The 23159-nt window shown below is 36.5% G+C and overlaps 1 protein-coding gene across 1 annotated transcript in view; it reads right to left on the bottom strand.

Moving 5' to 3' along the window:
- Positions 1–23159, bottom strand: part of Ttn (titin) — a 267085-nt gene that overhangs the window by 146681 nt on the left and 97245 nt on the right. Inside the window, exons 98-129 of the mRNA XM_063259376.1 lie at positions 22735–23022; positions 22083–22175; positions 21687–21972; positions 19821–20004; positions 19354–19443; positions 18993–19260; positions 18634–18894; positions 16918–17127; positions 16607–16684; positions 16477–16503; positions 15975–16034; positions 15615–15698; positions 13608–13682; positions 12679–12732; positions 11351–11746; positions 10862–10921; positions 10418–10495; positions 10176–10253; positions 9528–9614; positions 9216–9296; positions 8205–8288; positions 7748–7831; positions 5391–5474; positions 5089–5169; positions 4863–4943; positions 4611–4694; positions 4256–4357; positions 3620–3724; positions 1152–1235; positions 902–970; positions 488–571; positions 255–338 (exon numbers count right to left, since the gene is read on the bottom strand). Coding sequence (XP_063115446.1) covers positions 255–338; positions 488–571; positions 902–970; positions 1152–1235; positions 3620–3724; positions 4256–4357; positions 4611–4694; positions 4863–4943; positions 5089–5169; positions 5391–5474; positions 7748–7831; positions 8205–8288; positions 9216–9296; positions 9528–9614; positions 10176–10253; positions 10418–10495; positions 10862–10921; positions 11351–11746; positions 12679–12732; positions 13608–13682; positions 15615–15698; positions 15975–16034; positions 16477–16503; positions 16607–16684; positions 16918–17127; positions 18634–18894; positions 18993–19260; positions 19354–19443; positions 19821–20004; positions 21687–21972; positions 22083–22175; positions 22735–23022 — 3864 coding nt within the window. The remainder of the gene's footprint in view (positions 1–254; positions 339–487; positions 572–901; positions 971–1151; positions 1236–3619; positions 3725–4255; positions 4358–4610; positions 4695–4862; positions 4944–5088; positions 5170–5390; positions 5475–7747; positions 7832–8204; positions 8289–9215; positions 9297–9527; positions 9615–10175; positions 10254–10417; positions 10496–10861; positions 10922–11350; positions 11747–12678; positions 12733–13607; positions 13683–15614; positions 15699–15974; positions 16035–16476; positions 16504–16606; positions 16685–16917; positions 17128–18633; positions 18895–18992; positions 19261–19353; positions 19444–19820; positions 20005–21686; positions 21973–22082; positions 22176–22734; positions 23023–23159) is intronic.

Genomic DNA, 23159 nt, shown 5'->3' on the forward strand with positions numbered 1-23159 from the left:
TACATTACTTGAAGTGGAGTGTTTCAAATATATATTAGCCAGAAGGTAATGTGATTTTACAGTAGAAGAGTTTACAAAGCATACACAACCAAACATCACAAATGATATTCTACCCAAAGACAAGGCGATGATACACCACTGTGACAAATAGACACCAAATATCTACAGATAAGAAAATGTGACATAAAGGACAGCAGACTGAGAAAGACAAGACATCATGTTCCTAATGTCTTGTGCCCAGAGACTTTGTTTACCTTTAGCTGGGGGAGGTTCTTCTGTCTTAACCACTTTTGGAGGAACCTTTCTTTCTGGAACTGGTTTCTTTGGCTCTTCTGGTACTTAAAAGATATCAGGCAACATGGTCAAACACAGTATGAAATGCACCAGATGTAGATACAAGTATATTCTTGTGGTGAAAATTTGAAGAGTCAATTTAAGATTAAAAAAAGACAGGCATTATTCAAGAATAAAGTAAAACCTTATATACCTGCAACTGGCGGCACCTTTTCCTTTTTAGGAACTGGAGCAGGGACTTTCTTCTCTGGCGTGATTTTCTTAGGTGGCTCAGGAACTTTAGAAAGATGAGGTTTAAGAATATTAGTTTGTGTTACCTTAAGAAGTGACATTGGTGGGGGGCTTAACACTCATTTTTGTAAAGATTACACATACACACACATTAATGACTACACTCAACAAAAATGATCAGACAATGCAAGCTAAATACATTATTTTACCTATTAAGACAAATGGTACTGTATTTTTTTTTTGCCTTTTTTTTTTTTAAATCAGTACCAGGAATCGAACTCAGGACTTCACACTTGCAAGGCATGTGCTTATGTCGCTGAGCTAAATCCCCAGCCCCAAGACAAATGGTACTGTATGTTTTTGAGAGAGATTATACCTTTTGGGGGTGGAGGCTCCTCAATTTTGGCAGGAACTTTTGGCTTTGGTATAATTTTCTTCTCAGGCACTTGAAAAGATTACAAAATGTATTTGTAGAAAATGTCCAGATTTTTAAAAAGAAAAAGACTCTTTTCATTAGTCATGCTATTTATCAAGCTTTGCAATATAGAAGATAAACCAGCTATATGATAACAAAATGAATGGGATAAACCAATGGAGGGGTAAATTCAATGAAAGAGTCTGTATACCTTTAGCTGGTTCAGCTTCCACTTTTTTAGAAATAATGTGCAGCTTTTCTTCTACAACATATTCTTCCTCTGGCTCTTCCATCACTTTAAAAACATTAATTTTAAGGGAGTCATATTATAGTGTTTTTCACATTTAATTTTAGCAGTAATTTGTCACTCTGAAGAGTAATTAAAATAGCAAAACTTTGACATTTGCTGAGTACATGAATGTTGCCTCTTAATGTACTCTGAAAATATTTTAATCAAAGTGTGTGCCTTAATACAAAGTGTGAAAAAGATTCATTAATTTAATGTTTAAGTATATGATAACAAGATACTGCTTCTTTTCAAAGGAATAACAGGACAGGTGGAAGGTGAAAACTAACTCAGATGATAAAAGAAACAAGAAACAAGAATTTGATGGTGATTTTCAAAATACAACCCAACACTCTAGATTGGAAGGCTGCAGAGCAGAAAATAATACAGGATTCAAAAGCAAATTGTAAGATATTTCATCTGCCCCCCCCAATTTTGCTGAAGGTAGTTAAGGTAAAAAAAATGACAGAGACTTCATGTGATTTCTGAACCCTCATGAATAAAGTTAATTACAGAATAGAGATGTCCAATGAAAAAGACATCTGCTTTTTTACCGTGAAAGTAAATCTAACAGGTCACCCATCTTTTCAGCTTAATGAAGAAGACGTGAAACCATCACAAAGGGTCTCTTTTTTAGCTAGAGTTTAGAGATCTGAAGGAAACTATATAGGGTGTACTGTAAAAAATGGAAATCAGTCCCCGACAATGAAAACTTTCCTTGCATGTACATTATGTTTGGTTTTCCAAAAATTTCTATAAGGGATAGAGTCCTCTCTGAATCTACAGGATTCCCAACTATGCCTTCCATCATGGCCTCTTCCAGGAAGCATAATAGAACCAGTGGGCTTCCGGTGAGAGTCACACCCAACCTGTTCTGTTCTAAGCAATTGCATTAAAGCTGTACCTTCTGAGTTTCACAGGGACTTGTCTTTCAAATAGAGAAAGGCACAGGGTGTGGGGCAGGATTTTTGGCCAGGGATGTACTTTAGAGCAACAAAATGGGAAGCAATTTTAATCATCTTTTCATTAGAAAGACAGTTAAATTTTTTATGAAGCTCAATTATTTCCTTTCAAAGCAGTGCTACTTGAAGACTTTATTAGCAATGTTGTTTTTGGATCTACAGCTTTAGTCAGAATGTTGGCTTTTCAGCAGGAAATCTAATAGTGACTGAATTCATTGAAAAGATATCTAATGAGGTGTTTGCTGATCAGCCCTCAAAAAATACTGAAAACTGGCATTGTAGGCATGAGATGATCTGAATAACAAGGTATTACAGAATTGATTATGTGTTATGCTTATGTTATTTGTTGTGTTTATGTAAATTACATTATTGTTTTCTCCAAATGTAAAATAGAGGAAAGGCTCCTGGCCCAGTGTTTCAGATCCATGAATTTGGGCTTGACTTCTGAAAAGTTATGAGGCAATATATTTTCTTGTTCATTTTTAAACTATTAGGACATATTAGTCACTTGTGTAAACCATTTAGGGGATTATCATTTTCACTTGTAATAGATTAGAATAGAAATGAACAGAATAAAAATTCAAAGTACATAGTACAGTGTAAGGATAATATTGCTTCAGATATGTATGTGCATGAATATGCAAACATGTATGTATTATAAAATATACATGTCTATATGTGGATTGTGGTAGAAAAAAATGTTTAAGGAACAGCATCTTTCTGAAGTAGCTCTATTGCTTTCTTTGTTAGCAACCTTCGAGAAAGCAAGACACCAGATTGGAAAGGCCCACACAGCCAACAACAGAGGGCAGCCTCTTGGCAATAGCCACAGGGAATGGGAGCTCTCAGAGCCTTCCAAAGAATGAGGTTCTACCAACAACACAGAAGCTCAGAGGCAAATCTATTGAACCACTATTGAGACTCCACTATAGTTCACACCTTGACTGCAACCTGGTGAAAAACCTTGAAATAGAGATCCTAGCTAGATGATGGCCACATTGCCAACCCACTGACACTCTGAGATAATAAAAGTTTTCAGCAGACACACACACACACACACACACACACAAAGAAAGAAAGAAACATCATCTAGACATGAGATTACCAACATGAAATTTATATGTCCCCTCATGCTGAAGCTGTTCTATTTGATGAAAAGGTGTATGTATATTGGAATACCTATCACTGTTAGTTACATATAAACATGAAGACTTTCTTCCCCATATAGCCAAGAAGAAATGAATAAATAAATACATTGAATGACATTTTAATGTATAATACTCCTGAGTCTCGTGTTTTGCTCAAAAAAATACAGCTAATGAGGCCAGTAGATGATCACTGACTCTGTGTTATTTTTCTCTAGTGTAACAAGCAATCTGTGAATGAAAACATTAAGAATCCAGATCATCTCTAGTCCTTTTGGCTGTTTACCTTCATATTCTGTAACTTCCACTTCCTCCTCCTCCTCTCTCTCCTCTTCTCTGTAAACTGAAACAGAGACTCTTTCCTCTTCTTCTGAGTAGCTCCATTCCTCCTCTGCAGATATGTTAACAGATAATTTAATTTCAGCAGCTGGAATATGAGTAAGGGCCATGCATTCATGACAGATAGATATCAGCTCTTCTATCTGTTTGGGGCATAAGACTTCCTCACTACAAGAAGGAGAAGGCTGCTTTAAGAGGAGGAGACAGGACTGCCCAAGACTGACAGGAATACTTCAATCATCTCCAAGGGCAACCACTTCCATAGTGGTCACACTTCAGCAGCACATTCACTTTCTTAGAATAATTGAGAAGTACTGTAGACACAAAAGAGTTTCAGAATGCTAAGACATGTAGATATATTCCAAAACCAAGGTAAGAGGCAGTAACTCACAAAGACAAGATCAAAGGTAAACAAGCACATGGGGAAGGGAACAACAGGTAGACACACTCCAAAACATAGATAAGAGGAGCCTTTGTGAGTAACTGAGAAAGACAGGCTCGGAGGTAAACAAACATGGAGGAGAAAAGAAGACTTGAGGAAACGCACAGACTCCTTCCTCCCTCACTTCCGGTGATGATGTACCTTCATGTCGCATGACTTCCACTGTCTGAGGAATGGCAACCGATAGTTTTTCTTCACCAACAAATCTTTTCTCTTGCACAACAGTTTTCTTAGAAACTTCAGCTTTAAAAAAGCATTAAAGTTGGAGTTTAAAATGCAAGAATTTTAATAACTCTCTTTCCTTAGTATTTTGGGAGATTTGTATAACATACTATTCTTGCTAGCAAAACAGGAGAACAAGTCACATATCACAAATTTATACACACGCAGGTCTCTCGGAAACAAGACAGATGATATGTACAGGAAGAGACCAGACAGAAAAAACAAGAATTCACAAGCTAACATATTTCCACCAGAGAACTGAGACAGATCCTACCTCGGGGAGGAGGAGCTTTCTTAGCTACAGGAACTGGCACTGGAACTTTCTCCTCTGGGACAGGTTTCTTTGGTGGAGCTGGTACTTTAGAAATATGCATATTTAGAGCTTCAGCGTATCTCACTTAACCCAGTACACACCACAGATACACACCCACAAGGTCATCCTACCACAAAATACACCCTTTTTTTGGGTGTTTTTGGAGCATAATATTATATAAAGATGGTTCTTGCAAAGATGAAGAGACAATACCTTTCCGTGGAGGAGCTTCTTCCTCTTTTTGAGGCACAGGTCGTTTTTCTTCAGGAACTTTCTTCTTTGGTATTTCTGGCACTTAAAGAACAGTATTCAATTTATAAATTATCAGAAAGGCAAAATAAATGAGCAGTATAAACCCGGCAGATCCAATCAAGAAGACATGCAATTAAAGAAGCTTGAAGGGAAGACAAAGTTATTTCATGGAGATGGGAAGAAGTACCTGCTGCTGGTGGAGATTCCTCTCTCTGAGTAATGACAGTTATTTTTTCTTCTGTGACAACTCTCTTCTGTATCTCAGGAACTTGAAAAGACATTTTTTAAAGTTGACTTTATATTTTCCAGAGCAGCTAATGCTGTACATAGTTATTTTATAAGGAAGTACAGGGACAGACAGACATTTTTGAGTTCTCACTCACCATAAAACATTCAGTTTGAATTAAACTAACTCAGTTAACAGATAAACACAATGTTTTGCACTCAAGACAGAAAACTAGGGCTTGTTGATTAATCAAATCATCCTACCTGGAGCTGGGGGCGCTTCCTTTTTCTTGGCCACAGGGACAGGAACCTTTTCTTCAGGGACAGGTTTCTTTGCTACCTCTGGAACTTAAAGTTATAAAACAGAACCTTAATTCAGATATATATCACTTCTATGAATGGTATACACAGGCACAGTCACAAATCTTTATGTAGCTCCTTAATATTGGTATAGATTACCTATGCATCAGCAAAATAATGCAGAAAATTAAATTAACTCTAATGTTATGAAGGCTATACTGCAATAACTGTCACAATGTTTTAGTGGCATTTAGACAATTACAAATGAGTTATGCAACAGAAAGTTATACAACAGAAAATTATGTACAGAATTTATCCTTAATTACATATTTGTCTGCTTTTGCTAAAAACACATTAGTGACTAGGCAAACAATAGAGTGTGGATATTATATACAGAAAATGATCTTTGTATGGCAAAATGAGGTATATAATTATAATGAATTTAAGACTATTTTAAAATCAAGGAATAGAATAATTGTGTCTATATAACTTACCAGTCCCATTTCTCTTGTGATTTTGGGGGGTATTTGCCTATAGTGTATTAAAAACTAAGACAACACTTATTCTAGAGCCAATCTCTCAATGTAATAGCCATGGTCAATGGCTGTGGGAAATTGTGTGTACAAAATTTTGTGGATACGGGCATTGTGCTTTTCTCTTAAAAGATTCCATGGTTTTTGAACAGATTCTCTTCCCTTTCCCAAATAGTTATAGGTGGTTTAACTGATCAATTCTCAGCTTTGGTAATACTGACTTTTAAATGGAAGATGAATTTTAACAGCATGCATTACCATCTGGAATAATTATTTGAAATAAGAGCCAGGCATGATGGTACATGCCTGAGATCCCAGTACTCTGGAGGCTGAGTCTCCAGAGTTTAAGGTTAGCTTGGACTACTTAGTTTTTAGACCATGTCTCCAAAACTAAACAAACATCTTAGCAACATTCGTGAGCCCCCACACATTTGCACTTGCAGTTGTGTCTTGATATAATTTCTTGTTTGCCCCAAAGTAAGACCTAACTGGAAAGTAATCAGCCTTGAAAATTAGAGGTCAAAACTGCCAGCCTCAGTAAGGGAAAGATAGGTAATTAGGGTGTTTTTCACTTCTAGTTTTCAAGGCTGATTATTTATTGGTTAGGCCTAAGTTTTAGGGAAACACAGTTACATAGGTAGGCAATTATACATGTATATGCCATTTACAAGCAGCATTTATACATGCACACATGTTACTATATAAATTTGTTTCAAAGGAAAAGAGAGATCTTTGTGTCCCCTTCAGGGATAATCAAATAATTCTGATATTAGTATTGATTTTACCAATATGGTTTTTGTATATAAAAGTGAGATAATTTAAAAATTTATTTTGTAGTCATTCGTTTAAAAAAGTCCAAGAATTCTGAAAGAGTCAAGTTTTAGAAAGAGTGAGGCAGATTTAATTCAGGAAGAAAATGGAAGCATTAGGAGATCAAGAAAAGGGAAAATGTAACATTTTGGTGTGTCTGGTTTTTCCTTAATAGGATGCTGTCGAATTTTTGCTGAATCTCTCAATAACTGATCACATTTATGCAGTTATACCTTCGTGGCCCTGATAAAATAGGGTCTTTTATCACCAACCCCGACCCCAGAAAAACCACCAAAATGCAAAGCTAAATCCAAACACAAACAAGGAATTAGCAATATACTACAGTTGGAACATGTGAGCGCCAGCATCTATATATAAAAGGTAACCTGACTAGCTAATTAGGTAACTGAAACATTTATGAAAACAATGAGATTAAATGAATGTCTCAAGGAACAGTGAAAATAAATGCCACAAATCTATTTCCTACTATTGAAGACTTGGCCATCATTGGCTTTTAAGAAGAGTGGCAGTCGCTAGCATACTGTGTCTGCCTTTGTATAGTTGACATTCACTCCTGCCAAACCCCTGATGGCTGTCATTGCCGGCCTCCATCTCTTCAGGACTCATTAAAGTGTTTCTATTATGAAAAAGGCTCATATTCAAAGGGCCAAAGATAGCTGTTTTTACTGGAAACATGTCTACAGAAGACAAGTTTCCCAAATATTTCTTCTTTAAGAGAGGGAAGATACTAAAATTTTAAGACAGTGCTTTGACATAGATAATACTTTTTGAAGTGCCTTCGGAATATTCAGGGTCATAAATAACACAAGTCAGAATACAGCTCCAAAGCTGACAAACATTGAAAACTCAACAAACATAGAAAACAAACAGATCCAAAAACCACAGAATACAGATGAAGACCATGCAAAGCACAGAGCGGCCTCTCGGGCAAAGGTCTCCCTGTTATCAGTTGTGTACCTTTTGGGGGAGCCGCGGGTTCTTTCTTTGGTACAGGAACTGGCTTTTTCTCCTCTGGGACAGGTTTCTTGGGAACCTCAGGAACTTTAAAGATAGCATTGTAGAAACAGTTTGAATATTCTAGTTTTTTTCTGAGACATTTAAGATTACATATAAATCCTCCATAAAAGAATTAAAAAGTAATTTAATATGCTCTACTTATGATAGGAAGAAATCTTAAAGACATCAAAACCATGTAGACATTACATATATTACATGAAGCAGACAGAGACCCTATTAGCATGGTCTGAAGTCTAAAACTGTTACTAATAAGTATAGAACACATTATCACAAATTAATAAGATCAACACACATAATTATATTACAGATGGTTTACAGATGCAATTTTTTCAACACATAGATCTCATAAAAAAAGATTCAAGAAGACAGAGTTATTTTTTCAAAAGTATTATTCTACCTTTGGCTGGTGGGGGCTCCACCTCTTTAGTAATGGGAACAAGGACCACTTCTTCTGGAACTGTTTTCTTACGTGGCTCAGGGACTTTAAAAGAAATGCACCATTCTTGAGAAATTGTGCATTTTGACCAAATACACATTCTTTCAAGACAGAATTAAAATGTAGACATTTCTCTTTTGTGTCAACTGAATGCAAGAAAATGATGCATTAGGAACCAGCATAAATGGAAATGACTAAAAGGTGACTAAGAAAACGTGACCATTGTCACCTTTAACTGCAGGAGCCTGTACTTTCTCAGGGACAGGTAGGGACACCCTGCTTAGGGATGCCAGGGCCCATCTCTCAAGAGACCACCTGATGATGAGTATCAGCAACTCCAAGGCTCCATTTTTAGCAACTTTATTTTGTAAGGCAGTCTGAGAAAACTGCATTGGATTATCGTATTTTATATGGTCTAGGACTCTCGGTTAGGGCAGCTGCTGCTTTTTCTGATTTCTGTGGTGGTAAATACTGCCATCATGGCTGCCAGCATGATTTCACTGTCTTGGAGTTGGGAATATGTAGACAGCATTTCTATCACACAGACTATGGGCATAAAGAAATCCCAAATCAATGCTAATAACAAAATGAAGTAAAATGGGAAGCAGTGAATTTTGAATATATATCAACATGTTTTTAATAAGCTTTCTATAACTTACTTTTTAATAATGCTGGTATTAAACCACCAACTGGCAAAATCCCTGAGAATTTAACATAGTCTCTGTGCAGTGGGTGTAAGCTGGTTCCAGCATATTTATTGTATGTCTGAATAGCTGGTCACTCTATTGCAAGCTCATTCTTTTCTCCAGGCCTCCCTCATGGTCCTCCTCTCCCCCTTGTCCCTGGAACCTTGAGGCTAGAAGTCTACTGACTGTGTGACCGAGCATATTAATTTACATTAACGTGGTCAGGGGCTTACTGTGAACTTTCTATCAAATTAAATAAACATTTAAAACTTTGTGCTACTAATACCTTTAGGTGGTGGCTCAATCTTTTTAGAAACAGCAACATGAATTTTCTCTCCAGTAACAGTTTTCTTTTGTACCTCAGGGACTTTAAAAAAATGTACATTTTAATTATTGAAATTCCATGCTGTGGGTGGCAATTATAACTTACAGCGAACAGCAAAACAAAAATTAAAACAGAGACAAACGTGAAGTCAGAAAGGTGACGGAGAATTACAAGAAGACAGAAGTGCTTACGGGATCACAAATTACAAAAGAAGAAGAGGAATAAAAATCCACCTAAAACTATTGAGTTCCCCAACTCAGGTTTGTCTTATACCTGTGATGGTCACCTCCTCCTCAGTGTGAGAAGCAAAGAACATCTTTTCTTCTGAAACAACCATCTTCTTTGTATGCACAGCTGGTACTTTAAAGAGAGCATTTCACATTAGTCTACCTTTTCCTAGGACATGCCATCAGCTGAAACACACAATGGTAATGCTGTACTCAAGTCTTTAGACACAGATCGGGTTAACATAACTTAAGAACAAATTCAGTATGGACAAGACAATCCATTATGTTTTGATCTATATGGACAAACAACCCATGCAGCACTTATGAAATATTATTAAGTGAGAATCAAATAGACACAACTTCTTCACACACAATGCATTGCTTTTCCAAATCCATTAGGGAAGATTCATACGAATGAGCAGATAGGGAATATTATCTGCAGTGCAATGGATTGCATAATGAAGTTAGAAGACCACTTATTAGACACAAAACCTCCCTTCAATAAAAAATGCAATTTTTAAGCAAAAGTAAAACAAAAATAGAGAATATTGTTATTTAATTAAATAAGTACAACTCATCATAAAGTGTGTATTATATAAAAATGTGCTATTTTGTTGATTTGTGAGATTTTTTAGCATAAATATACGTAAGTAGAAATGTTTAAAGCTTGAAACTGAAAGACAAAGATGTATACCTTTCACTTCAATAATTTCTTCCTGTACTGGAGTCCGGGAAGGTTTTTGTGGAACAATCTTCTTTGAAACTTCAGGTACTTTAAAAATATGTACAAATATGTTTGTATTTTGAAGGACATTGCTTTGCACAAACTTTTAAAATATCTTAGTTTAGATGATTGTAAAAATAACTAGTGTGAGTCTATATCAAGTAGCAGATTACTTGTGTATGTGGTTCCAGAGATGTTTTAAACAATAATACCTTTGGTGACTTGAACTTTTTCTTCCTCCATTCTCCGAGTAGTCTTTTCGACTCTTTCAACTACTGGCTTCTTTACAACTGCAAGCATTTTAAAAAAATTGCAGTACTTTTAGAATTTCTATTAAAATTCCCTCGCTTACTCTCTACACACACATATATACGTATAATTTTCTTAGAGAGAGACAGGTTTGACACTCTTTAAGTACGAGTTTCCGGGTTGACATGATCTCGGTTCTATTTATTTTAAATTTACCATAACATTTTCATTATCTTTTTAATCATCTTATTAAATGAATTAGAAATTGTTAAAGAATTTTCACGGAGACAATATAGCTTAGAGAAGAAGTTGTGCCTATTGGATTGAACTGCAGTTCATACATTTTTCCCAAACAAGCCATGATCATGTCAGTGCTTTGATCTATTTAAATAATTCCAATTACACACCTTTAGGAGGCGGAGCTTTCTTTTCAGGCACTTTTGCTGGAACTCTTCTCTCTGGTGATTCTTTAATAAAAGCACAGGATAATCAGGGATGTTTAAGTAAGTACTAATAGACTGCATTAATTGCAAAAGATACAAATTAAGAGTAATATATAATTGTGTGAAGAACTGTATCGTGTAGCATATTGTTAAAACGACTCCTAGTTCTGGATTTCAAAGCAAGTCTGAGCAGAGCTGCAACAAGACAGTGAAAGTCTGAGCTTCTGCATTAGAAAACAGCACTTGGAAGTTAGTTCAAATGATCCATTCATAACGTAAAAGCCTGATAGTAAATTTAAAGAAAATGACTTATTTTATAGATTAAGTTTTTAAAGACTTCTAATCTTAAAAATCGAACCCACCATTTTATTGCAAATCTGGCTAACAGAACTGAAAATACCATGAGCTGAGCAGACATGAGGAAAAGGGGGAAATTCACCGGGTCATCCGTACCTTCACGAACCTCCCTTTGGACTTGAACTGCTTCTCTCTCCTGGTAGGACTCTTCCCACTCCTCCTCCCCTTCATCGTAGCCCTCTTCCCTCACGTAGTACTCTTGCCCTTCTTCGTAGTCTTCCTCCCACTCCTCATGGACTTCCCTTTTAGCTTGGACCTTGACTTCCTCGTAGTCTTCCTCCGGCTCTTCATAATAGGGTTCTTCGAATGGCTCTGTGTAGGGTTCCACTTCCAGCTCATCATAGGGCTCCTCCACCATGGATTCTATGTAAACTCTCTTCTCCTCGTAGATTGCTTGCTTTTTCTCATACACGGCTTCCTTCTCTTTCTGTCTAGTGATGGTTTTTATTTTTACTTCTTCAGCCTTAGAGGATACATCAATGATTTCAGGAGCTAAAATAAACAGATAAAAATAAATAATGTTAATATAATAATCACATCCAACTGCTTTACTAAATGAAATCCGAATAGTCAAACAATATTGAGCATATCAGATCTCTGATAATTCATGATATTTTTCATTTAGGTTCTATTTAAGTTTTTTATTGAGTATGAAACTAGAATATCAAGACACAATGTCCTTTTGATTTGAGGATTTTTCTACTGTCAAAAAATATGGATTCAGTAAGTGATATCAAAAGGACACAATTTATATTCTTCTGTGGGAACTACAGTTTGCAGAGCTCTTAGTTCTTCCCATGAAACATTTTAATATTTGATAATTGTATAGAATTTATAGTTAATATTTCTGAGGGAAATAGCTTAAGTTCCAGTTATCCCTGCAACACAATTTCTTTGGAGCCTACATTCTTTTTTGCTTTTTGAGGTACTGAAGATCGAATCCAGGGCCTTCTCGATGAGCTATGTCCGCAGTGCTTTCCACATTTTATTTTGAGACAGAGCATTGCCAAGTGGCCCAGATTAAGTCTGAATTTAATGGTATTTTTGCCATGGTCTCCCAAGAGTGCTGGGATTACAGGTGTGCACCACCATGCCTGGCTAACCTCCACTTTTAATCAACAGATATGACTTGTTAGTCGGCTTAATAAAGACAGCATATAACCAAATCACTCTGGTCATGTTTACATAACAGACTTAGAAAGACCTTTAAGGTGAGCATTATTTAAATGATCTTTAATATCTGTTCTAACTACAGCTAAAATAGAAGCAATATAAAATAGTTATTTTACTGCTAATTTTAATGTGACAGAGGAGATCCTATAATTTTACAATTAAACTGGGAGCCTAATATTTAAAAATAAATAGCAAAAACACAAATCTCAAGAATAAACAGAAAAAGATGTGTAATACTTTTTAAAAATTACCTTTTGCTGGAATCAGTGTAGTAGGTGGTGGAGGCTTCTTTGGAACCTCTGGCACTTCAAAGACATAAAATTCACATTTATTTTTCGGTTATGTATAATCCTGTCCATTACTGTTAGTCACTTGATTGTGCATGACTATTTCTAACACACTACCCTTTCCAGGGACCATCACAACACCTTCATAATTTCCAAATCTAGCTCATTAGAAATGCTATGCTCTTGCAGCTTGTGTCTAGATGTACCCCAAAGCCTCATCAGTCATGGGTGCGGGTTGTCAGAGGTGGCTGAATCTAGAGTGTGTGATCCTGGAATTGTAATGCGAGACTCCAGGTCACTAGGATTAAGGGTGTGAGTGCTACCTGCCCTCAGTAGCCTGGGTAAGATACAAGGAATAGAAAGAGCTCTGGCCACTTCCCTGTTGCCTTCTGCCTGCCGTGAGCTCTCTGTCTTTGTGAGGCCTGTCTGCTGTGCTGACCTGCCCTAGAGTCTGTTGAATATGGACTGAAACCTCTCTAAACTGTAAGCCAAATTTATCTATCCTCTTTTAACTTTTGGTGTTGGTATTTTGTCACAGTAACAAAAGTAACTTATGCATATGCTATGCCAGAATAGTGAACATACACTGAAGTTTGATTCTAAATTAAGTTGATTTTAAATAATTAAAACTTATAGAATATATGAAGACGTCTAGTATGTCAACTTTTTGCGACTTCAAACTCCCCTCCTTTTCCAACCATCACTATTTAGATTTAAAAATTTTAGTCAAGAAAAAAAACCATGAAACACTGCTTTTTCCCCTTGTTTTCTTTCTTTTTCTTTTTTTGGTACTAGGGATCAAACTCACGACCTTGCATTTGCCAGGCAGGTGTTTATGCTGTTGAGCTAAATCCCCGATCAAACACTGCTTTTTAATTAATTAATTACAGTACCTGGAGGTGGTGGTGCCTCTTCTTTGGGCTTTGCAACAATTTTTTTGGTATCTTTCTTTACAGCCTTTTTGGTCACTAAAAACAGAAGAAAAGAAAGAAAGATAGAAAAATGTCAGTGATAAGTAATTAAATATTTTCAGGAAACTGGAAGGCTTATTGAAACATTTTATTTTCTGATATGTTTATGATAGTACAATAGCCTGATATTCCTGCAAGGTACTTATTTTAGGAAGACTTTGGACTAGAAGGCAAAAATAAAAATGACTGTGGGGGGAGAAAGAATATGTTCTAGGATCTTGTACCTTCTCTGATTTAAAATTTTCAAAATATGATCTCACACCTTCCCTGATTTTATGCTTAACAGGTAAAGATTTCGGAATATGGGAATTGAATCTACCTCATGCTATAAGCCAGAAAGATACATACTTGCACTTTAATTCACTTAGGCATGTACACCAAATTTTTCAGGAGGAATCTGCTACCTGTAATACGTGTTGTAGGAATCGTCTCTTGTGGCTGCTATTATACCACAATGACGGTGGTTCCTAAATTTACCTGATTATGGTCTCTTGTATTCATGAATAAATAACTATCTTTGAGATCTTAAATATGATTTAACTTCTCATATTTCATAGGTGATACCAACATTTCATCATGCTGATACTATCAATGAAAGGACAAACCATTCACTAAGGTGTGATTATTTCTTTTTTTTTTTTTTTCGTCTTTTTCGTTTTTATCGGTAGCAAGGATCGAACTCACAACTGCCTGCTTGCAAGGCAGGTGCTTATGCTGCTGAGCTAAAACCCCAGCCCCAGGCATGATTATTTATGACAACAGAAATAAAACTGAGTTTTGCATATGATTTTTGAGTCTAGTTTCTCCTTGCTATTACAGATAAGTGAAATATATTTAAATCATAAAAATATTTCTCTTTTTCATTGAAATGATATTCTCACAACACTGGAATTTTTGTTTTGGGGGTTAGGTTTTTGATTTTGTGAGTCAGGGTCTTGCTATGTCATTCAGACTGGCCTCGAATTCACTATGTAGCCCAGGCTGGCCTCAGATTCCCAGTGACCGCCCTGTCTCAGTCTCCTGAGCAGTGGCATTACAGGCAAGTGACACCATGCCCAGCTCACACTGGTATTTTTGAAAAATTGAATTTCTCTTGAGAGTGACTGAAGAGTAGCTTAAGCACACAATACCGATTATAGTAGGTATTAGAGGACTAAAATGTCTGACCCTTGAAACTGTTATGACAGTGTAAGCATTACTGGGACATGCAGAGTCTTTTCTGAGCATCCTGAGGAAACCCTGGCTGTAATTGTGAACTCTAGGAAGCGCCAGGCATCTGTTGTCTTAGGGGAGCAGATACACGGTACAAATCACACAATTTCTCAAGTACTCCATGTTTGTGATGATCACTTCCCTGAGACTCTTAAGTGCTTTTTGCCACTGAACTCATGCCTTAGGTACCAAAACAAAATGAAACAACATGGAAAACAAAAACTAAAATCCATAACAAATGAAACAAAACCTCCAGTCAAGAAGGCTAAAGATATTCTGACTCTTATTTTATGACCGTGAATTCAAAGAGTAGGTATCATTATAACTGAGGGTAAAACCAAGGATTTATATTTGGTTATAAATTAGTATGGTTTATTTCCAGAAATTACATAAGAAATTGGTTACAATATTTTTTTCTTAGTCAAAAATTGCTAGGAAAATATAAAAGCATTTTCATTTTCCATCAATGTTAAAACAGAGATATTAAGATAAAATAGTGACAGGCACCGTATATAATTTTCTTGATGATTTTCAGAATTTTAAACAAATGTTATCTGTTTTAGTTAAAACTGCCACTTAGAGGGAATAATTAATATTTTGAGGCAATCCAACTGCTGACCACTAGAGGGCGAATGTGTTGCATCAGGCAAAACTTCCCCACACGGGCGCAGTACAATCTGTTTTCTGACGTTTTAGTAGATGACAGACAGACAATACCTTCAACACGTTTCGCTGGTGGCTTCTTTTCGTCAGGCAGTGGCAGCAAAACAGGGATAGGAGGAACAACCGCAGCAGGGATTTCTGAAGAAAATAAATGACGTGATGAGTAACACGTTTTAGTTTCCTGTTTTGCATAGTTATAGTGAAAACTCTGATGCATTCCCTCCAGTGTCTCAAAGGGATTACCCATCCATCAGTCAGCACAAACAAAGCCAGCTTATGTTTATAACTGCAGTTGTAGTTTCGCTTTGATTTTTAATTGCTCAGTGAAAATGAAGACACAGAGTGTGTGTGCTGACTGACACTCTGTGTGCTGCTCATTCCTGGCGGCCCAGAGGCTGAGGGACCAGGTCTCACCTTCTGGCGGTACAGCTCTGATAGGCATGGTGGGGATGGGAACTCTGGAGTCAGGAATATCTGAAAAGAACGGGAATGGTAAGAACAGAGGAACGAAGGACACCGATATTTGTTCAATAACTATGATGTGTTTGATTGTCAGGTGCTTTCAACAATCAAACACAGAGATACAAAATTATTCTGCACAGCCACATAGGAAAGCTCATTCCCTGTGAAAATGTGTTTCATTCTACAGCCACTTCCTTTGAAGTGACCCTTGAGAGAAGCTGAATAACACTTCATTATCTCTAATTTCCTAAATTAACAGAGTTTAACATTTTATAATTTTGAGAGAAATTATTTTATAATTTATTTTATTATTTTAGTGAATAGTATATTCATCAAATAATAGTTTACTAAAGAGAAAGGATTTTTACACAATTTAGTTTGGCTTTTGTTGTTTATAGAATTACACTGAACTTAGAGTAAGCAAGGATTGATTGAGAAAATACATAGTACTTACCAGGAGGCTTCAGTTCGAGTTTGATCTCTGGGGGGGGGGAAAAAGGAAGTTTGATGTTTGAGATGGTCTTAGCAGGCCATTTGTTTTAAAGATGGGTGTGTGTGTGTGCTGATATTGGGTATTTCCTCACCTTTGGTTGTTAAGTAGAGCTCTGCAGTGCTTCTGGCTTCACCTCTTGGTTCCAGTCGGGCAATTACTGAATAGACACCTACAGAGGAGAATTACCAAACCTTAGCTTTCCGACACACTGCAAATAACAACTCTCTAGTTAACAAATATAAGCAACTCTGTAGTTGCTTATACTCAACTTTTTGTTAAAAAAATGAAAGGAAAAAACCTCCTACTTTGCATAGATAGAATGTAAGTGTATACAAAGCTGGAAACATAAATCAGAAGTGGGCTAAGTGATGTAGTCACCGGGAAAACTGTTGATGACATTACCTTCATCATCCGGGGTTACATTGTGGATGGTCATATAATGGCAGCGACCGTCATTCCGGAAGTTGTATTTCTGGCTCTCTGTAAGTTCTGTGGGTCCTTTGTACCACGTTACAATGGCATCGTCAAAGGACACTTCACACTCGAAGGTGGCAGACTGGTGTTCACTCACCACGATGTTCTGTATGCGCCTCGTAAACTGAATTGGTTCAGCTGTTTAAATGAAAGGGAGTTCAAAGTTCAGGGAGTTCAGAGTTAGACGGGAATCTATCTTACTGTGTTCTTCCTCAGAGATCTAAAATCTCCACCTTTTTGTACAATTGTAAGCTGGTAGAAAAAGCTCATAAGATGCAAAAGAAGAAAAAATCCTCTTCTTGTATCAGGGACAAAAACTATCCTCATTCTTTAATGTATCAATGTAGGAAGGTGTAAATAAATCCCTGAGAATTCTTAATCTATGTATCAGAAGGAAATACTTGACTTTTAAACCCAGAATCAAATGAAATTTCAAAAATGTTAGTGAATGACAGTTTTATAAACTTAATTTTATTAATTGCCCTGTGAAATTCTTTTTTGCCTCCATGAATTTTTTTTTTTTTTTTGTTATTTGGGACCTAGAATTATTTATCTCATAGCTATAACTTTCCTTATGCAATAATATTAAATTCAATAGAAAGTTTGTATTCTGAGTTTCAGAGGATTCTTTTTAGACTTTGGAAACCTGCTTTCTAAGCACATATCAGGAGACACAGCCAATTTGTTGTGGAGAGCCGTTTTGCCAACATTTTCCAACATTTTAAATCTGGAATTATATGCATAACTTTATCATGAGCAACTTACAAATTATAGTTCTCAGGTGAGTTTTTTCCACTGAAGAATTATATTTAAATATTTGATTACTCAAATTTTCAACTAGACTCTTCAATCTGAAAACAATTGTAACATTTCTGAAATTTAAAATACAACTGAGCTTTGATATTTTTGGTAAAGTAAATCAGAATAGTTGAACTTGAAATGTTTATGTCAACAAGATGTCACATATTTATATTTCAACATATTTATGTTTCAACTGGACATTGATGCTATTTTTAATGATAAAATCTTTTCTAAGTACAACTTGAGAGTGTTTTTAGAAATGCCCACAATCAAACAATTTGGAAATGAGTATTTTGATTTTATATTCTGAGGTTTCACTTAAGGTTGGCACTTTAGAAAGTTGGAAAATGGTCCTCAAATGGCATCAGTAGTTTTGAGAAACAGTTGCTTCAGATGTTTGTAAAATTTCACACAGATAAACTCAGTCAGTCCTATAAACAAAGTATCAGTTTCTCATCAACATCCTCTAGACTTACAGCCATGACAGCTTTGTCTTTCTAGGAGTCAGAATCACAGAGATGAGAACAATGGAATTTAGACTCAAGCATAAACGATCATTAAAAGGCATGCATTTCATTCAGTATCGCAAAGCGATTAGAAAGTCATGCCCTATTCTGTATGAAAATTTGCTTCTGTAGTAAAAGAAATATGCAAAAGAACAGGCACAGGTTTGGATATATTGGTTGTATGAAGTTTGAGATGGGAGTTACTGTTGTAACTTTGTGTACTGGAAAATGAGAACCATTGGGCCCTTGGGTTCTGTCTGATGCCAGTGCTGTGGGGTCCTGCACGTGTCTGTCACCCTATGCTGTGTGCAGTGGCTCCAGCCATCGTCTTACCCACCTTCGATTCTGAGCTCTGCTGACGTTTCAAGGTCTTCATGTTTGCAGGTGTACTGACCCTGGTCCTCTGCCCGAACATCTGCAATGGTCAGTTTATGGACTTTGTGCTCCACCTCTGTTTTCACTCTACCTTGGGGTTTAAGGATCCTGCCATTTCTGAACCATTCAGATTTTACATTTGGCACAGAAAACTGGCATGTCATGGTGCATGTCTGGCCTTCTTTCAAAGTAACATCCTGAAGATGTCGTTCCCAAGCAGGCTCTGTGTGGGATACAATACACATTGTGTTTAATATCACATACAGTCGTACTCAATGGTATTTAATCCCACCAGATTTTTATAACTCTTTGCACACTCACCAATGACAGTTAGCTTGGCACTGGCGATATGGGGACCACAGACCAGTCTGTAATTGCCCTGATCTTTAAGTTGACAATTTCTGATTCTTAGTGTATGTCGATCACCGTCAATGCTTATTTCAAATTTATCACTGGGCTCCAGTTTTTCAGTCCCTTTGTACCATGAGAGCTTGATTTCTGGATAATTAATCTTAATGTCAATTTCAAAGACAGCATCGTTATCTTTCAGAACTGTCTGGTTTTCAATATCCTTGATCAGAGTGACAGGCTAGAGGAATAAGGAATTAAAACGCATTAGTACTCCTTCCCATACAGTTAATTCCCAGTAATAATCGGTGCACTCTATGACAGCACAGTTTACCTCTGTCTGTGTCAGCCTCTGCTGAATAAATGCTACAAGTTCCTCAAATTCCTTTTCATCCTTCTCTGACTTCTCTATCTCCTCAATTTCCTAAAAAGGAAGAAAAAATATTAAGTATGGGATACAATTTTTATTTGAGATAAGTGTCTATATCAAATTCTCTTCTTAACTCTTCTTTTTAAATTTTTTTGGTACTGGGAATTGAACTCATGACCTTGCGCTTGCCAGGCAGGCATTTACACCACTGAGCTAAATCCCCAGCCCCTCAATTTCTCTTCTTGATGCTAATTAGGCTGTATTAAATGATCTTGTAAAACTATAGTATTCTGGTAATATGAAGGGAATATGCTAGATATTGCAAATATGGAGTTTGTAGGATGATGCTGTATACAAAAGATCGTATCAGTCTGAATTGCATAGCAAGACCCAGTTTCAAAAACAAAAACAAAACTAAAAACAGATCATACCAATCTATGTGTCTCTTCTGCCTGACTTTGCTTTAGTAGCTCAAATGCTTGAAGGAGACCCCGGAAGTCGGTGATTCCATACATCCGGGCATATTTTTCATATTCTTTAGGATCAACATTTTTGAGAAGTTCCATGATATCAATTTCTTCTTCTTCCCCAGTTCCTTTCTTTAACATTGGAGTCCTAAATGAAATAAAAAGTAAATGTAGCTGGCAGGGGTGGACAAAAGGAACTCTTCTCCACTGTTGGTGGGAGTGTAGACTGGTATAACCACTGTGGAAACCAGCAGGGAAATTCCTCAAAAAACTATGATTAGAGGTCCCATTGGATCCAGCTTCTCCCTTGTTGGGTATTTTCACAGAAGAATTGAAAATACTGTACCACAGCAATATTTGTGCACTCATTGTTTATAGTAGCACAATTTGTAACAATTAAATCTTGGAAACAACCTAGATGCCCACCAACTGCCAAATGCAGTATTTTTATAAACGGAGTACACTCAGCTATAAAAAAGGGGTAAACTTTAGGCTTTCATAGGTAATCTTGTTTCACTCATAAGTGAAATAAATCAGACTCACGTGTAAACATTGTATTGTCTCTCTAGTGTAAAAAACTGAAAAAGTAAATAAAACTAAAATGTTCAATAGATATTGTGAACATCAAAGAGGAAGAAACTTCAAGAGGAAAGAACAACTGGGATGGGAAAAGGAGAAAAAAAGAAAGGAAAAGATTATATATACATATATATTATGAATATTAAATATATGTATTATATATGTACACACACAATAGCTAATTATATTACTAATCTCTGCTAGCTTGTCAAAAAGAATGGTTTGTGCTTTCAAAGTTTGATCATTTTTTCGTGCCTATATCTTATAATCTGGGCAACTACCTTGAAGATAATAATATGCAATATATTAACCATTATTAATCTAATATTTTGTTTTGAAAGTTTTTATCATCATTTTAATTTTTTCCCATTTTAAAATTTAAAGAAATGCAAATTGCTTACATTCTATTTTATCCTGAATTGTCTATCATTTATATATTACAAATGTCATTCCATTTTTCTTCCTTTTAAATATTTCTATAAACATTATTCAATAAATATTAATTTCACCATGTTCAATGAAACAACAATAAAATTTGGGTTAGGAGATGGAATGGACGAAAGCCAGGCTATTGTTACCAAGTATACAAATCCGATCAAAAAGTTTAGAAAAGGAACTAAAGAGTTATGATATAAAGAAACACAATAACAGCAATGGAAAGTGTTAGGGTTGGGGAAATACCACATCATGAGAAGATGTGGGGAGCCTGAGGGGTGAGCCACTCAATAATTATGTTGGAACAAACTGTTGAAATCAGTTGAAATTATGAAAAGGGCTCAAAATAATTGATCTAGAACACCATTCACAGCATAGTGAATCATATAGAGAAGCAAAAATTTCTAACTTAGACATACACAATGACTTTTCTATATGTCTTTTGTGTAAAAACTTTAAAATGTATCTCATTCCTAAAGCTTTTTTGTCATATATGAGAAATCGATCTTAATGAACCACTGACTCCCACCTGAATGTTAGTTATTTGCTTATCTGTTTCTATTAAAAGGTCTATATGGCTATATTCTTTAACAACTGAATTTTGGAGTAGATGATCTATACCTCCTGAGAGATCTCCTTGTGAATTCTTCTTCTTCTTCTTTTTTTTTTTTTTTTGTCTTTTTCATTTTTATGGGTACCGGGGATTGAACTCACGACCACCTGCTTGCAAGGCAGGCGCTTAGGCCGCTGAGCTAAACCCCCAGCCCCTCCTTGCGAATTCTTAATTACTATGCATGTTTTTTAAATCGAACTTACTTTTTCAACATTGCTCTGAGATCACCTTCAATTTTCTCCTGTTTCTTCCTTTCGTCCACCTGTAAGTTGACATTACTTTCAATTTCACCATGTTTGTTAAATGCCACACATCGGTACAGTCCGGAATCCGTTTTTGTGGTGTCTCTAATTTCCAGTTTTGCTTCATCGCCTTTTTGGTGAATAAGGATGCGACCTCCTTGGTTCAACTGTCTCCATTTCCCTTTTGTCCACTTAACATTTGGGATCGGATCACCTCCAACTCTGGCAATGAATGTCGCAGTGGTTTCTAAGGAATAGTGGAAACAAATTTAATCTTCCAGAACTGGTTCTTCTGAAACGGAATCAGCAGTAAAAGGTACAAGGTGGGTGAAGAGAGTGTTTCCGAGAAGCACTTACTTTCTACAACTCTGATACTCTGAGGTTCTGATACAAAGAAGAGCTTTCCATCCACTGCCGCCTTCTTAGCTGCTGGCGCTGCAGCAGGTTTATCTGAAAAACACCATTTACACGCTTTGTTATTGCGACTACCTTAGTTATAGTAAATATTCCCTCATATAAAATAAGTTTTAGGATCTTGGCATGTCATAAACATGTGTGCAAAGCCATACGTATATGAGAATGGGTATAGAAGATAAACAACAGTTTCATACATTCATTCCAGTGACAGCTATTGCAGATTGAAGTAAAATCACATTATAATCAAATATTATATTTCTAGATTTAGCTGTATTTCTTCCAAGGTTGTGATACCAAGCTACTGTCTATCACATTAGTATAATATTATTTTTAGAAGCTAATTATAGTCTCTTGTACAGGCAGAAAAGAGGTTCAAGAAATAGGGTAAACAAGGGATTTTAAGCAATTTGAGTTGAAATTATTTCCATTAAATTACTTAATTATTCTCTATTATAATAAGCAGGCTACAATTTACAAATGACCAATAAGTGGCATTGTTAGAAGTCTAGTTCTCTTGTTTAAATTGTAATAAGCAAACAAGTATTAACAGCCTGGCTCAGTCTCCCTCTCCCTCCTTTAGGGGTGCCTGTACCTTTGATGGTCACTTTTGATTTGGAAGTGTCACTTCCAGCCACATTTGAAGCTTTACACACATAATCCCCTGAATCCGCTTTCACCGCGTCCTTGAGTTCCAGCACAGCTGTCCCGCTAGCAAAGCTGAAGCTGCATCTGTCTGAAGGCTTAATTTCTCTGCCAGCCTTCAACCACTGGATCCGAATGGGCTCCGATCCGCGCACATGGCAGCTGAGCTGCACGAATTCTCCTTCGGTCGCGGTCACGGGGGTGAGGTGCTGATCAAACACAGGAGGCTGCTTGGGTTCTGGAATTGAACAGGTATTTTCATGAGGAACATGAGGAACAGAGAGGAACAAAAGCATACTAAATTCTGCAAAAGAAACGGACAAAGTGTGGCAGTTTCCCTCCAATAGGTAACCCTGGATGCTTGCACAAGTGAGC

Source organism: Cavia porcellus, unplaced genomic scaffold (genome assembly GCF_034190915.1).
Source record: "Cavia porcellus strain 051 isolate PalLab524CR breed Dunkin Hartley unplaced genomic scaffold, mCavPor4.1 scaffold_12, whole genome shotgun sequence".
NCBI lineage: Eukaryota > Metazoa > Chordata > Mammalia > Rodentia > Caviidae > Cavia > Cavia porcellus.